The 17,522-nt window shown below is 38.1% G+C and overlaps 2 protein-coding genes across 2 annotated transcripts; one reads left to right on the forward strand and one right to left on the reverse strand.

Annotated features, from left to right (window-relative positions):
• Positions 1–365: 365 nt before the first annotated feature.
• Positions 366–2,360, reverse strand: LOC140230964 (uncharacterized). Its single transcript, XM_072311108.1, has 3 exons — positions 2,056–2,360; positions 1,025–1,091; positions 366–989 (listed from the first exon to the last, which is right to left on the reverse strand). The coding sequence occupies exons 1-3, from the start codon at positions 2,358–2,360 to the stop codon at positions 366–368; spliced, it is 996 nt and encodes a 331-aa protein (XP_072167209.1).
• An 11,211-nt stretch (positions 2,361–13,571) lies between these two features.
• LOC140231117 (carbohydrate sulfotransferase 8-like) lies at positions 13,572–14,193 on the forward strand. Its single transcript, XM_072311270.1, has one exon. It carries the CDS (start codon positions 13,588–13,590, stop codon positions 14,140–14,142), a length of 555 nt encoding a protein of 184 aa, XP_072167371.1. The 5' UTR covers positions 13,572–13,587; the 3' UTR covers positions 14,143–14,193.
• Positions 14,194–17,522: the final 3,329 nt, after the last annotated feature.

A 17,522-nucleotide genomic window follows, 5' to 3' on the forward strand; every position in this document is an offset into this window, starting at 1 on the left:
AGCAGGCTAAGTCTATTCAAGCAAAGGTTACAACAGCAACATCTCTCTGGTACACAACCAGTTGAGTGATATGACGTACACTATATACTGTGATCATAGATTTGAAAATGAAATTTCATGTCAGAAAGCACTTTAGTCATGGTCACATGCACTGAAACGTGTCCGAAACTTACGTCCAGCAAACAACGGATAAGGTTGCCGCTATTCCATTCCAGTAAATCACATTTTAAACTCAGATTAATCGGCATTTCACGTAAATGTGTCGCAAATGAGTGAACTTGCAAAAACGAGGAATACCTTATTTTCTATGCAAACTCAAGTCGATTAGTTGGTTCTCTAGCTCAGGTATGACGATTGTCCCGAATTTACGAAGGGGTTATTCTAAACTTGTACATTTCCTCGTAGTAGGGCATTTCCTTCTCGGCAACCTCCTTGATATCATTTGTCGCCCCGTCAAGAGAAGCGGAAGTGGAGGAAGGTTTGAAACAAGTACTCTTAAAAGCGCTGGCAAACCACATGGCATAGCGCGGAGCTTCAAGCACGTTCGAACAGACACTTTGCCACTTACGGACCACATCCGATGAGGCGTCCCAAGTTACGTAATCCTCGGAGTACGGGATACCCAGTGCTCGGAAGAGCAGTGGAAGTAAGGTTGCCGGATCCTCCATGAGTTCATCGATGTCGACAATGACAGGGTTGTTATCAACATTTTCTCGAAGGTGGCACCATAATTCGTGCATTCCCTTGAAAAAGAAGAGGGTTCCCTCCTCCGGTGGCGGTGCATAATCCATAACATTGAAGGTTTCTGGGTCCGCTTTCGGGAAACCCCATGGTAGGTCCTCGGGACCCAATCCTTCTACAGCTTTCAGCACTGCCTTCCGGAAGGATTTGTACGTCTTCACAGGATGTCGTATGAGGAAGCAATGCCGAAAACCACTGGATGGATCAGGCAGGTACTGGTATCGGCTTGGTGGCATACCAAAGGCCATGTCTTTGATCGGCTTGGTGGCATACCAAAGGCCATGTCTTTGATGAAGACAAATTTCTTGGTGGGATGAATTGAGTCGAATTTTTGCTTCAGTTTAACAGGTCTGTGGATAGGGACAGAAATACATTAATTAATTAAACTTGTAGTTATATCTTCTCTTCTAAACCTATAGATAAAAGTAATATTCTTTAGATTTGGTCAGTGAAATGTTGACAAAACTTGACAAATTAATAAACTCTTAACTCACCGACTCTAAAATAATCTAACAAAAAAGTACTACATGTATGCATGTATGCTCGTGTAAAGCATTTACTTACAAGATAATCGGTAAGTTAGACAAAGAGCTCACAGTCACTTGGCATACCCCTTTAAGTTTGGCAGGAGTTTGCCTTCTGATTCAGTCTTGGAGGAACTTCAAGGGATCGATAGTATAGTATTGGTTGAGACTAAGATTCAGCTTTTAACTTCTTGCACAATACTTAGAAAACATATCATGATATGTTTTATGGTATGCAATTCTAAGAGGAATTCAAAGTATATTTGATGAAAATGGGTTTTGAAATGACTGAGATATCCATGGATAAAGTAAAATTAAAGTAGAAATGATCATGATAAAACGCAGTTCCGACTATTCTTTCGGACTGCTTTGTTTTGGATATCTCAAATTTTAGCAAATAAACGTTGAATCTCTCTTAAAATTACATGCTCTTTCATATTTCATATGAGGTTTCTCATTATCTCGGAAAAATATTGGAGAAACCTGAAGCCCCATCTAAACTAAAACTATACCATTGATTTAATGTTTGTCTACTAGGAAGTATTTTAATCTCGTATATCAAAATTCCAATCCAAACTTAATGACATATTGACACAAACATTATCACACACTTAATACACATTTGAAGAGCACAACACTTACGACAGCAGGGGGGTGTTTCATCAACGCTTGTCAGCACCGACAACTGTCGGCACCGACCAATTTCAGCAGAATCCTCGACTTTGATTGGCTGAGATGCTCTGGTCACCGACTGTTACTATGGTGATTCAAGTTGTCGGCGCCGACAAACGTTGATGAAACACCCCCCAGATCGAGTTTGAAGTTCTTTATGTCACTGCCCAAATTCAAATCTTTAACTGTCTCCAGGTAAATCTCCTCGTTACCGTCAATATCAGTGGGAAGTGGGTCGGAGTCGGGATGATATATTTTATGAACGTCTTTTGCGATCTTAGAAATGACGTACGGCTCGAGCCAGATTTCGGCCTCGTCAACGAAGCTCATGCATTTTGTCATCGCTGTCGATACCGATCGGGGAGAGCACCACATGATGACTCGTGCTGGTTCGTCGCCGGCAGTTTTTGCGTCGGTGGCCATTTTATTCCTCCTACAAAAGGTTGTAAGAAGGTTACAAAAAAATGAACATCAAATCTCATCAGTGATATTGCTATGAGTAATAGTTTTTTTTAATCGATAAGTTATTGACAACAGCTGATCTTTCTTGACGGTTGTAACTCTAGAAATAGATCTTTTTACCTCATTGCTCGACGACGGACAGTACTGTGTGATCGATCACTTTTTGTAATTTATTCTTTTTGATGACTTAACCAACTGAATCTGGTGAAGAAATATATACATTTCTTATACAAAAGAGCAACATCTCATTTATGGATACGAAAGAGTAGCCTTTGCCATTCGCCTGATCTTATACATAAAAAAACCTTACCTATATAACACGTCGTGTGCTGTTAAAGACTTTGCCTCTTTCCCTTTGAGATGCTTTCGCGTATACCTTCCGACGAATGGTTCGATACTATTATTGTGTTTAACGTTTTGAGCGCAAGTGTCCGAGATCTTGCATCTTTTTTTTAAAACAATTGACCCCTGCTGGCCTCTTTCTTATTGACACAAAATGATGATCTTATAAACTTTGTGAAATGGTTCAGTCTCACGTGGCGTGATGTATCAACACGATTGGTTGATTGAGAAAGCTATAACGATACAGTTAAAATTCTGTAACTGACCTTTGTCCGAAATTATGATTTGCATTCATAAGCTTGAAGTTTTTGCCAATATTGATCTCTAAAGAATGTGTCAGTCGTCTTCGCAGTCGTTTCGGCAATGTCGGAGTATGAATATTTTATCAAGATCCGTTTATTTGATATTGCCCAAACAGATTATTTGAACAGAAATAAAATATTCATCAGATTTTCTTAGTGAAACTTATGTTGTGTTCAGAATATGCATGTACCAATCCTTTGCAATTGATCATAAAGCACAAAAATATGCGTTTAAAGGGAATGTATAGTTTTTGGTTGAGACTAAACCACAGGTTCCTAACATTTTGGGGTGAGATAACGAGAAACCTTTTAAGATATATGAAAGAACATAATTCCATGAGGAATTCAACGTTTGCTTGACGAAAATTGGTTATGAAATGGATGAGATACCAAAAAATGAGCAATCCTAATAAAAGGTGACATGCTCCTTTTATTACGATCGCTTTGTTTTACTTTGCCTTTGGATGTCTCAGCCATTCTAAAACCGATCTTTATAAAAAAAAACAACCTTGAATTCTTCTTAGAATGGTAAGCTCTGTACTATTTTGCAAGTGGTTTCTTGATATCTCGCAAAAAGTTAGGATGTGCCAGCGCTTCGCGAGGGTATGGTTGGGCTACACGAATCGTTTACTGTACCCACTGACAATCAGTCAGTCAGTCTGTGTTCTCCTACGCTCTACAGAAACTTTACCCCTTCTCTAGTAGAGTACCCGGTACTCTTACCTGGGCATGCTGGACTAATAGGCCTATTATCTATTATACCCCCGCCAAACGAAGTTTGAAGGGGGTATATAGGAATCAGCGGACGGTCGGGCGGTCGGGCGGTCGGGCGGTCGGTCGGGCGGTCGGTCGGTTGCAAATCTTGCGTCGCGAACTACTTCCTCAGTTTTCAACCGATTCCCATAAAACTTGGCACAGATGTGTGCCTTGGGTTGTAGATGTGCAAGACGTATTTTTTGACAGTACCCAAAAGTACGTTGCCATGGTAACGGCATATTATGGGCAAAAATGGGTACAAATCTTGCGTCGCGAACTCCTCCCACAGTTTTTGATCAATTTTTATGAAATTAGGTACAGATGTTCATCTGAATGTGTTAATGTGCAAGACACATATTTCCGCAGTGGCAAAAAGTGCGTTGCCATGGTAACGGCATGTTATTGGTAAAATATAGGGCAAAATGCTTCATGGCAAAACTGCTTCATCAGTGTTCTTCCAATTCTCATGGAATTCATATTGAATGTTTGTCTTAGGATATAAGTCAGCATGACACATTTCTTGACAGTGACAAAAAGTATGTTGCCATGGTAACAGCTCACATATTATGAGCCAAAATGATGGAAAATTTTGTGTTGCAAACTACTTCCTCAGTTTTTGCCCAATTTCCATGAAACTTGGTACAGATGTGTGCCTTTGGTTGTAGATGTGCAAGACGCATTTTTCGACAGTACCCGAAAGTACGTTGCCATGGTAACGGCATATTAATGGCAGAAGATCAAGGAAAGATCTTGCGGATTTAACTACTTCCTCAGTTTTTTGACCAAAGCTTATGAAATGTTGTTTTGACCAAAGTTTATGAAATGTTGTTTGGCGGGGGTATAACCAGTCGCTGTAGCGACATTTCTAGTTGCTCTTAACCAGAATTTAATACCATCTTCCGGTTCCAGCTCCAAGGCAAGTGTATCCCTATATGCTTTCAATCAAGTACCATAATAAACAGTAAAATTGATACAGGTAAAAATAGTAACACTTACTTTTTAGATATATTGCATGTGTGTGCATGGGTGCACTGTTTCGAAGTGGAATATCTGAAATCACTATATACTAATACTACAAACTGCCTGAATAATGTAGGTGATGACAACGCTAATGACAACGATAATTTCTTGCAGGCTACGGCTGCAAGAAATGCAATTTGGAGAAAAACAACAAAATATTTTCTGAATTTGGAAAAACAAAGGATAGTACAACAAACATTTGTGAAATTGATCAATGATAATGATACAGTGTTGCAGAATCAAAAAGACAATATGAAAGAAATTGCTTCCTTTATGAACATTTGTATACATTTCATGCAAACTGTGATGCAGAAGAACTTTTTTCTGATGTAAATGAATATCATTTTCAATATCTCACGGATGAAGAGCGTGAGTCATTAGAGGGAGAAATTTCTTATAGTAAAATTGTGCATGCATTAAAGAATTTGAAAAATAATAAAGCTCCAAGGTAAGATGGATTTACAGTAGAATTTTTAAAAGTATTTTTTGAAGAGTTAGGAATATATGATATGGTTCGTAGTATGAACTTTGCTAACACTTCAGGAAATTTGTTTCTTTCGCAAAAGACTGGCTTGATTAACACTACTTCCTAAGGGTGATAAAGTGAGACATTTAATCAAAAACTGGAGATCAATTTCTTTGTTAAATGTTGTTTACAAGATACTCTCAAGTTGTATTGCTAGTAGACTCAAAACTGTATTAAATTGCATTATTCATGTTAACCAAACAGTTTTTTTTTTGAAGGGACGATTTATTGGTGAAAACATTAGAATTTTACATGATGTAGCTGCCCATACTGAAAGGGACAAAGTCCCCGGGATGATTTTATTAATTGATTTCGAAAAGGCATTTGACAGAGTTTCTCATCACTTTCTGTTTAAAACCCTCTCTTTCTTTAAGTTTGGTAATTCTTTCATTCGGTCGATAAATTTACTGTACAATGATGTCTATTCTAGTGTTCTTGTCAATGGACATGTAACACGCAGATTTCGCATAGAAAGGGGATGTAGGCAAGGAGATCCACATCATCTCCCTATTGTTTTTGTTATGCGTAGAAATTATTGGGATATTATTTCGGAATTCGCACCTGGTGAAAGGAATCTTTGTCGGCGCGAAAGAATTAAAGATCCTTCAGTATGCCATAACACAGCACTATTTTTAGATGGTACAAATGTTAGTTTCCGCAGTGCTCTACGTATTTTGGATTCATTTGGAAAATGTACAGGCGCGGTGGAGCACCCCAATTTGCATCTCATTATCGCCCCGTTCTATTTGAATTTCCAACGGGCATCCACGGCTGCCCGAAACTGTGTGCATGAAAAAGTCAAATCTTTACCTCCTCCTTGTGCCGCTATGCGTGCCGCTAGTAAACTCAAACTTCCCACACTATCTAAGTTTTTAAAAACCTTCCTTTTGATGAAAAAATTATGAAATTTGCTGCACTAGAACTTGAGATATTAAAGCGTTTTGAAAATCACCTCTCGCAAAACATGCTCTCTGTTTTTTTACGACTGGACTATGGCCGGGATCCAATGTGTGCGAAATTGTCAACATAAGTTCATCAGGCCTCAATCCATATATGGTGAAAGTTTTCGCTTGGTTCCACCTGTACTTTTTGAGAAATCAACTTGTTTCTACAGGGTTTGGAATAGAAAATTGTAGTCAGCGAAACAATTGAAAATGACGTCATTTCTTTTCCGTAATATTGGGCATGCGTGGTACGTGAGATTCAGGATTTCGTGCTCATTGTTGGTTTGCATGTGACGCAGTCAATTTGCTGAGTGTCGCACGGCGGTGACTGCTGAGCTGCTGCCGCGCACGCTGCATGCAGGAATGCGTTGTGTGTGCTGTGACATGCAACGCTACAGCAGGGAGGTGAGACTCACCGCCCTGGCTACAGTGACGCGATTATATATACATGGGACCGACCTGTACGCTTTGCGTTCGTGTCATTTTTGACATCACCTTCTGTTTTTTTTTTCCGACACAACCATGGCCGGGAATATTACGGTATGAAATTTAAAATGCAAGCAGATAAATAAATTTCGGTGTACTTTGTTGGAATGGCGCTTTGGTTCCGTAATCCCACGTCGTGAATTTTAGGATGATTTTCGAGGCATATTTTTGGTAATTTTGCTCGCCAGGTTTTCGCTAAAATTTCACATTTTATCATTGTCAAATCCTTTAATATGTTATATGTGCATATTCGGACATGTTTTCAAATTCAAACTAACTCTATTTTAATCCGAAAATAGGTTTCCTTAAATTGTTATTAGCTTGAGAAGTTGTTTACTTTTTCTCAACTACGCGAGTACATGTTGTTTACTTTATGCAAATGAGGCTCGGCTGCCGATGGATTTCTGCGAGATAATTGGGGTGCTCCACCGCGCCTGTGTAGTGGGCTGAAGATCAATATGCAAAAAACAAATGCAGTTTGGATTGGTGCATCAAAAGGTAATGATGACGGTATAGAAACTGAAAGACAAGTGCATTTTGTACGGGATGATTTTTTTTTTTCGTTATCTTGGTACAGATTTTAATCTTGTAATTGATAAAATACCGGATTATGATTATGATAGGATTTTCGATAGGGTGAAATGTCAGATGATTTCCTGGATTAAAAGAAATTTTACGGTTTTGGGAAGAGTAACGGTAGTTAAATCATTACTGTTGCCACAGTTCAATCGTCTTTTTGTATCAATACCAGCTCCCTCAGCTAAGTTAATGAACATCATAAAAACAAAGTTTTTTTTCAGTTTATATGGGAGAATAAGCCAGACAGAATTAGTAGAAAACAAGTGGTTGGTACATATGAAGAGGGGGGTCTTAGAATGCCAGATGTTGAGTATTTCGGTATGTCATTAAAACTGACGTGGATTCGAAGAATGGTTTTAGGAACACTGTAATGCTGTCAGTCATTTAATGCAGTCATTTATAACAAAGCCACTTAAAGTAGGGTTTGGCGATGAATATTTTTCAACTTTATCCCACGAAGTTGCAAATCCATTTGGAAAGATGTATTTTATGCCATGTCCCTATTATGTCGTTTAGAGGGATCTGATTTTTTAACATATCCATTGTGGAGAAATAGTTCTATTCAAATCGGGCATTAAACTGTATTTTTTAAATCTTGGTACGAAAAAGGTGTCAGGTATATCAATGATTTGGTTGATAACAAGGGAAATTTGTTGACCCGTGAAGGTTGTGAACGAAAATTTTGTTTGAAACTTAATTACCTGTCCTATTATTCGGTAGGTCAAGAAATTAAGTGTCGGTTTGGTCGTTATATTCAAAGATGTGAACAAAATATTGTAGGTCCATAATTGCCATCACATATTACAATACTACTGCAAGAACTAAAAGGATGTAGGTGTATTTATAAAGCTCTTCTTGGAAAAACAAAATGTTTGCCTTTGATATGTTCTAAATGGGAACGACATTTGGATTGTCCCCCTGAAACTGCCAAAATGGAAAAGTATCACATTATGATATTTCGTGTTACTTTGGTCATTGGGTTGAGATATTTTCAGTATAAAATAGTAAATAGAATTTTGTTTTTAAATAAGCAACTGTATAAGATGAAAAAAAAGTTAGTAGTGACAAATGTTCGTTTTCTAAAGAAGAGTTGGAAGATATTGTACATTTCTTTTATGAATGTGAAACTAGTAAGTCAATCTGGAAAGAAACTGAAAAGTGGATAATGAAGGTTCGAGAGCACAGATGAAATTTAGCCTGGAAAACATGCTCTAAATTGTGTTGTGATTTTGATTAAGCAAAAATTGTTTGTACAAAAGTTAAAAAACAAAGTCTCTAGGTTTAACGCTATAAAGAAAAAAATATTGACTACTATGCAGATGAAAGATATATCTATTCTGTATCGGGTACTCTCAACAAGTTCAGTTTAAAGTGGCAGTCACTCCAAAATTTGTTTGTGTAAACGTTTATGAGAGAAATGTAAAGAAAAAAAAAAGAGACTATGGTTGAATGCTTTGAGTTTTGTATTATGCTGAGATGGAGATAATAAAATAGTCCATGGAGGGCTAAAACGTTTTGAAAAAAATATGATGATGATGATGATGATGATGGTATAATACAACCTATTCAGAAACAACAAGTGAGACCTGTATATAGGTATACGTAATGAGGTGTGCACTGAATGGTATTAGGTGTAATATTGGCTATTTACATCTGATTATGCTTGTTTGTTGGCTTTTAATTTTCAAATGTGACCGTTTGTGGACGAGTAACATTCAGTTCCGTCAACTGCAATATTTATACATAAAGAATTCTAAAGTACACGAAAGTGAACAAGATGTTATAGGTTGTACAAAAATATATGCTCTGTAAAAACTGGGGCAAGGTGCACTTTGCACCTTTCAACGTGCGACTCAGTTTGTAGCACCTTGGTGGGTGCAATTTTGCACCTTTAGACCTGAAAGGTGCAAAGTTGCACCTCAAAGGTGCTCACTGCTCTAAAAGGTACAAAGTTGCTCCCGTAAAGGTGCTGCAACTGTGTCACACGTAAAGGTGCAAAGTTGAACCTATTTTTTCATAGAGCGCACTGAAACGACTGTGACAACAATCTTAATGACATTCTAATTGATATCGGATCTTGAATTCTTGCTCATACCTAGATGAATACCTAAATAACTGTAGGTCCTATATGACTTATCAAACTTTGTAACACTTCTTGAAAAGAATAAAATACAACTTGCTTGTGTGCATGCACTTCCATAATTGTTCCCCTCTGAGTTGTGACGGAGAGGAGAGAAACAAAGAGCAGCATTATTTAAATCGAAAGGTTTATACACTCCAAAAAAATCCGGGTCAGAACTGACCCGGAACCGGGTCCGTTGGAGTCACACCCCGTTTCGGGTCAAAATGACTTGGATTTGGTCATGAAGACCCGGAATGGGTCACCCTGACCCAATTCATGACTCTGAATTGGGTCATATCTGACCCCATTTCTTGTCATTTCTGACCCGGAACGGGATGTGACCCCAACGGACCCTTTCCGGGTCAGTTCTGACTCGGATGTTTTAAGAGTGTAAGATAAAAGGCAATAAGCGTTTCATTAAAAAAAACCACCCTCCCCCGCAACATGTTGTATTGATGTCTTTTTTACACTTTTGAGCATTCCAAGGGCGAAAGAACCATTGAATTATATGCCATCGGAGAAAGCTGATGAATGCTTTCATTTCATGCGCTGTAAAAGTGTAATGGCGGTTACCAATTTAATTGCTCTTCCCGACCCGCTCTTGAAAATGTGTACAAAAGAAATCAATATCTCATGTTGGCAAGGGTGCGGGCATGATTTCTAGTGAAAAATTATTTCGTGTTAACAAGGGGCTCCATGCACATTGCGCGTAAAAATTCTATATAAGTTTGAATCCCGAAACTTGTTAGCTGCAACAAAAACACTCAAAAATCTCTAACGCCTGCCCACTTACCAAGGGTACAACAGCATGGACAGGTCGTGAAATAATCACCACTTTTGTTTTGTTTTGTTTTGGGGGTTTTTTACCATTACTAACTAAAAGCAACTTGCAAGGTGGAAATTTATTTCATCGAGATCCCCTAACAATACACAATGATGAGTCGTTATTGAAAGCTCATTTTGTACAAAATATTTCAGTCTGTACATGAGGTAACTAGCTCACTTGCTGATCTACACAATGACACCACATCAAAATTGTGTCTCGTCAATAGTTATAGACTTTTCTTGGGAGAAAAATGCATGGTGGGCAGTAGGTCCAATCGGCAAATATGTCGATGACCAACGTTCAAGACTGATGTCATTATTAATGATTGTCAGTTACTTTTTTTCGTGTAAAGTCTTTGTGGGCGATATTCAAAATGCGGCTGATCAACATGCTGATGGTGCCTTCAAATTGACGTATATACCAGCTATATACGACGATAATTACGAATATACGATGCCAAATCTCTTTAATCACCGCTCAGATAATCCAAGACGCACACCCATGGCATGCACATGCAAAGTGAAATATTCCTAATTTATTACTTTAAGAAGCAACGGCCTATTGATATTACCTGTCCATATTTGAAATAAATTCCAATTCGGTTCGAGTTTGAATCATCACGTATTATCACAGTTGTGCTTAAGTTGTTGTCCGACAGACGGTAAGGGGATAAAATCTACAACGCGAGTAGCATATTCAAATATTTTCCGAAGCGTCGGCAATCATTGTTATTTGCAGTTTCAAAGGTGACTTTACAAATCGGACGCTATTGGAGTAGAGGGTTTTACATGACTACTAGTATTCGAGAAAAAAAGAAGAGGAAAATTAGTCTCATATGTTAGGGTCATATCACTGAGCCATAATATCAATGGACAAGAAGTGCACTACAATGTAAGAATATATTATGTATCAAAATAGATAGAGGAGAGAGATGAATACGAGCTAACAAATAAAAGCTAACCTAAAAAGGCCGTTGGTATAAGTAGTAGGAACAACACTGGATCATCTGTACCTTAAACTGAAGAAGTTATAAAATCCAGATTTTGCCTTATATCTCTTTTCTGTGATGTTACCTGAATCTCATCGGGATTATCTTTCCCAATGTTTTTTTTTTTTTGGACATGGGTTGCATGGATGTATGTTTCTGTCTGTGTGGGTGTGTGTGTGTCTGCGTGTGAGTGGGTGTGTAGGTGTGTGTGTGTTTGTGTGTGTGTGTGGGGGGGGGTTAGGGGATGAGTGTTTGTACTGTCATTTCCACGCCCACAATTTCTTTCAACTAATGTGTTTGACCTACATAATTTCATTGAATTTTTTATTACCCAGCTGTGTGTTTTCAGTGCAGTAATAATTGCACACCTTAATTTGGATTCACACAACTTTTTCACCGCCGTTGTCGCAGACCCCACATCAGGAGTGTCGAAGGATAGCCGTACTTTCTCCTATAAAGGAAAATATGATACGTTTTCCCTCAAAATGGATCCTAAGTGCAATGTTTTCTGTGCTTCTCTTAGCTGTTATCCTGATTTCATCAAGCTGGGGTACGTGTTCTCTCTAAAGTCCTATTGCTGACCTTTATGGTATTCGTCTGTATTGCTGAACTGTCGTAGGGAGAGTGTTAAGGAAATGTATCACTGTATATAAGCTTTCTCGCAATTTCATTAAAGAAAAGGGTGGAAAACATACCATGTGCTCTGTTGTCGGAATATCACAACTTAAAACGAAGTGGTACTGAAGTTACCTATATTTAATGGTCTTTGTTATGTCATTTCAAAGTGATTGCATGCTTCTCCGACTCCCTCTCTATTTTTCAGTTTACATGTACTAGCAAATTGTCAAAAAGATCAACACTTCTGCATCACTTCACAAACATCACAGAAATAAACGCATTTTATCCAGGAGAATAGTATTTAACATAAATAGTTGGCAGTTATCTTTTAAAATATCGATTGATTTCAAAATTAGTCCCAGATAAGATGTGATTGAGTAACATTATTTTTTTCCTTCTTCAATTGCGGTAACGAATGAGAGTAGAATATCGATGACTATGATAAATGCCGAAACAGAATGAGTAATACTTCTGATGAATACAGAAGAAAAGAAAAAAAACAACGAAAGCACCTGCCATGAATGGTGAATCTTGAATCTTTGCAGATTCCTGGTACAAACAAGAATATTGGATGAGGGGCCTTGCGAGTGAGCAGAAATCCAGTCGACCGCCGAGTAGTATCCAAAAATCGGAACCACTTGAGGTATACGACGTCGCTTATCAGCCCAATATACAGTCATACCTTTCATAGTTCAGTTCTATTGTGTTAAAGTAAGTTAAGTCCACGTTAAATTTCACCTAAATAAATAGAATGTGGCAAAATAGAAAAAAAAAACAGTTACACAAAAACCAGGAAATCATAGATTTGAATATTCGTGAAATATTTCGCGAAATATGATGTCTATCTGGCAATTGCATTTTATCAAAATCTGTTTCCATACATACAGAAAACCAATATCACACTATCGGGAAATATGTGAATCTTGATATCTACACAAATTTTGATTTTTCATGTTGGTGATTTTGATGCAGCCTCTACCATACCTTTTTTTTTTTTTCTTATTTGACTTTGTCTGTTCAGTTCAATTTCAGTTTTGATTCATTTCTCCAGTTGTACAAAGTAAATCAGTATGACAAAATCAACAATTTTCACATCAGAATATAAACAAGAGTAGTGAAACTAATAGATGATTATTTGTATAGTGTACGAACATACGATTATTTCATCGTATTTTAAGCTGTATTGCATATGTAATGTAGAGGAGATCATTATCGATAAGCAATTTGCTTGACTTGAAAAACGGTCATTGTGCATTTTGATATGTTACAGCCAGTTCTTCCTTATTCACGTAGTACTCTTAAGTTCAACGTGGTTCTCTCTCCCTCTCTCCCTCCCCCCCCCCCCTCTCTCTCTCTCTCTCTAGTCTATGCCAGAGATGACAGAGAGAACCGTTATAAAATCGACTGAGCTTCAGACGAAGAGACTAGATCATTTGAAGAAGGCCTGTTCTCGTCTTAAGTTGAATCGTCCAGAGAACGACACGACACTGACAATCGGTAACACACTACATCACCCCGGACAGATATTAGTATTTCCTAAGTACAAGTTAATGTACTGTGTTGTTCCAAAGGTAAGCTGCACAAGCTGGAAGCGACTCTTTGCTGTTCTCTATGGGTTAGTTGATGACGTCGACAAACTCAAGCATCCACACGTTTTTACCCGAAAATATTTCACATGGATGAGCCAGCTACCACTTGCGAAGAGGGAAGAGGTGTTAAGGACGTACACGAAGTTTCTTTTCGTTCGGAATCCCTACGCCAGGATTCTTTCCGCTTACAGGGACAAATTAGGCAATCAAGGATCCCCCTGGTCTCTCTCTGTTAAGCAGTGGCTTTATAGAAAACACATCTTAGATCCCTCGATGGGTGGGGTGACCTTCGCTCAGTTCGTCACATACTATCTGCAGGTTTCGCAAAAGAACATGCATTGGGAGGATATGAACAAGATCTGTGATCCATGCACTATAGACTACGATTTTATCGGTTACTATGAAACCCTTAAACCCGATTCAGATTACATACTAAATTTGATACGAGCGCCGAACAGCACTCGGTTTCCGGATCCTCAAAAAGTCCCGACGCATAGTTCCAGTGACGACATTCTCGGGAGCTATTACTCGCAGCTTTCAGATGAACAGCTCAAACAGTTATCGCTGAACGAAGGATTGGCAACTGACCTTGAACTCTTCAATTATTCCATTCCGGAAGCCATTAAAAGGGAAAATATAGTCTAAAGCATTATATTCATCAGTAATCAATGGCATATAGCTAAGTTATCTTCGTGTTGACCAAGGAAAGCAAAGGCAAACCTGACAGCGGTACGCCTTTCGCCGCGTCTCACTGATTTTTTCCTTTCTTTCTTTTTTGGTATAATTTATCATAGGATTCCTATGAGAGTGTGTATATGTGTGTGTGTGTGTGTGTGTGTGTGTGTGTGCTTGTGTGTTTGTGTGTTTTTAAGAGAAAATAGAAAATTTATAACTTGGACATAAAGATTAGTAGTCTGTCTGTTCACATTCTTAACACATGTTGCTCCCTGCCCACCATCTTTCCTGAATGTCTTCCACTTTTTCTCCTTTATGAATCGTAATTTCATCGTGTATGTTTTGTTTTTATCTATACTGTTACAAGCTTTGCATATTTTGAAGTGGGTTCTTTATACTTTTTTTTTTCAAGCGTGACAAGTGTTCTTATCGTACAAAATATTGCACAATTCACTACCAAAGTCACAATATTTGTTCTGTTACTTTATGTTAGAAGGCGATGCTAGATTTTCATTTGCATCTTTGATTGTGCATTTTATTTGGCAAAGAATTAACAAAAGTGGAAATGAATCCACTGACCTCATCTTTTGCTCAGCCTAACTCAACTTTAGCATATTGAATTTGACTTTGAATAGAGTTCCTCCACATAGGTCTATTATGTGAAAAATAAAAGATAAATATAGTGGAAATAAACTCAACCTCATCACTGTATTACTTTAAAAGCATTGTACTTGCATCAACTTCTTATACTGCAGTTAGTTAAGATGAATAAATTAAGTTAAATAATTTTCACTTGAAAACCAGACATACGCAATCACGCTTACACACGCATACTGTACACGTACACATACACACACGCAAACACACATACACACAAACACACACACACACACACGCACACACACACACACACACACAGAGTAGGTACAAGAACTTCTACACATTATTGCTTTAAACAGGACACGTCCATTTCCCCAAAGGCGGGGTTCATTATTGAGCATTGGTCACATCGGACCGTAGTTGAGGTCGAACCAAAGTCATAAGTGAAAATTCCAGCTCTAGGGGACTTGTGCTCAAAATTGATAACACATTCATAATGTAAAACAGTGCTTTCACAACCGTAAGGTTGCAAGATTGTTGATATTATGTTTTAAAGAAAGAAGAGAGAGAGAAAAAAATGGGGCCCTATACAACAAGTAATTGCAAGATCAAAGCTATGAGTTTCATGACCGATCTTATTTTTTCTCCCTCTCAAATCTCACTAGCAAATTTTATATATTCCACCATAAGTAGATTCAACCTCTGTCTAACATAGTCGATTTTTCATGAATATGTAGTGTCACGGAAATCATGTTTTAGCCTCAATTCCATATCTTATATGTGAGACCGCGTAAACTTAGTTACACGACGTAGCATCTGAAGCCCTTTTATTATACTTGTCAATTTTACTTATTCTCAGGGTTTGTAATCATTTTGATTTTGATTAAATTCTGTCACTCGTAATTATATATATATATATATTCTTAGCCACAGGAATACATTATTTGAAACATTTGTATAGAAAGAGAGAGACAGAGAGAGAGACAGAGAGACAGACAGAGAGGAAGAGAGACAGAGAGAGAACGCCTTTACGCAAACACTATACTTGTCCTTGTGTCAAGTTACCAGTGAAAAATTGATGTTGAATATAACGCAAAGGTGAATGTGTGCCTGCTAAGAAAGATGATAAAATTCAAATTAAAGCAAACATATCTGATATAGGTCCCAACTTTACCGTGTGTGTTGTATCATCGGTAGCAAGTGCAATGTGTACTTTTTCATGCACCGAACAGCAGTAGAGGTGATTACCAATCTAATCGCTCTTTCGTTCTTGACATTATCAAATGTGTACAAAAGAAATCCAATACCTTATGTTGTCAAGGGTGCGGGGATGATTTCTAATGAGAGTTCTTGTTATCCTTTTTTCTCTCGAGTTTCTGCAACTCGATCTCTCTCATTTGATCTGGCTGTGTTCTGTACTTCAACCGCTGCTCAACCGCTCCGAAAAGACGCAGGTTTCTTCATGAAATATATATATATATATATATATATATATATATATATATATATATATATATATATATATATATATGTTGTCAATTTCCAATATATGTCAAAGGCTAGCATTGTTGTTAACTCAGCAGACGACCCCGACGCACCTACTTAACTGATATGTCAGTATGTAATGCAGAATTAAGTAGAATCCATGGCGTATACGATCCGATCCTACAGAGAGAAGATGGATGTTGTCGTGCGACCACGTGTTGAATGGTTCTCATGTTCACTCCGTGCAGCAAGGCAGGAACGAGGAAAGAGCGAGAGAAAGTGGATAAAATCTGGTCTGCTTTTTCAAAAGAAATTTTCCATGCTCAGTGTATAAAATATATAATAAACTCAACGCAAAGACTCAGTATATTTCGGAACGAACACACACCGATGATTCCTTCCTCGTCAATGGCGCCTTTTGCTGCCGCATCATTACTTAGCAGAGCAATAATTAACTGATGACTCTGTTGGTTTTTGGTTTTGTTTTGTTTTTGTGTTTGTTTGTTGTTTTTTTTTTATTTGATCAGGCGATATAACATTTTAATTTACGTGGTAACTGTTATGGGGGAAGTCTATGAAGATCTTTCAATCCAGTTTCCAAAGCAAAGTGGCGTTAAAATTAACGTTCGAATTTTTACTATGTTTCAGATGATGTTGTATCCAACATTTTCAGAACTTGTTCCTATTCCTGCGTAAAGGTTGCTATAAGTAAAATGTGCTGTCTCCCAACACAAAAATTGTAAACACCAACTTGCTTTCTCTGAACACACTCTTTGGTTCGCCCAAGTCTGAAAAAAAAAAATGGGGGCTGCCACAAGATGACTTTAGCAGCTATCGCCCTATTTCAAACGTGGAACTCCATCCGACAACTACTGATTGCAAGAGCCACATCTGCACAAACCAAGGAGTACAAAGCTATGCCTCATTATTGAGCACGACTTAACCCCTTCAACGGAACCTACACCTATAGAAAAACCACTGTGAAAAAACAACGCTTTTGAAAGTCCATAAACGAGATCCTGCTTGTCCTGGACTCACATAGGCAAGATGTCCTCATCCTTCTTGACTATAGCTCTAGATCTGCATTCGACACCGTAGACCACCCCATCCTCCTTTGAAGGCTGCACAAAGGGTATGGCTCCCGGGGAACCAACCATGAAAGGCTAAAATCCTATCTGAAAGACCGGACACACAGAGTACAGATTGAGGATGCTAAATCTGATTTCCATAATGGCAGCTGTGGCATCCCACAAGGGTCGGTTATG

The sequence above is a fragment of the Diadema setosum genome, chromosome 7, assembly GCF_964275005.1.
Source record: "Diadema setosum chromosome 7, eeDiaSeto1, whole genome shotgun sequence".
NCBI classification, from domain to species: Eukaryota; Metazoa; Echinodermata; class Echinoidea; order Diadematoida; family Diadematidae; genus Diadema; species Diadema setosum.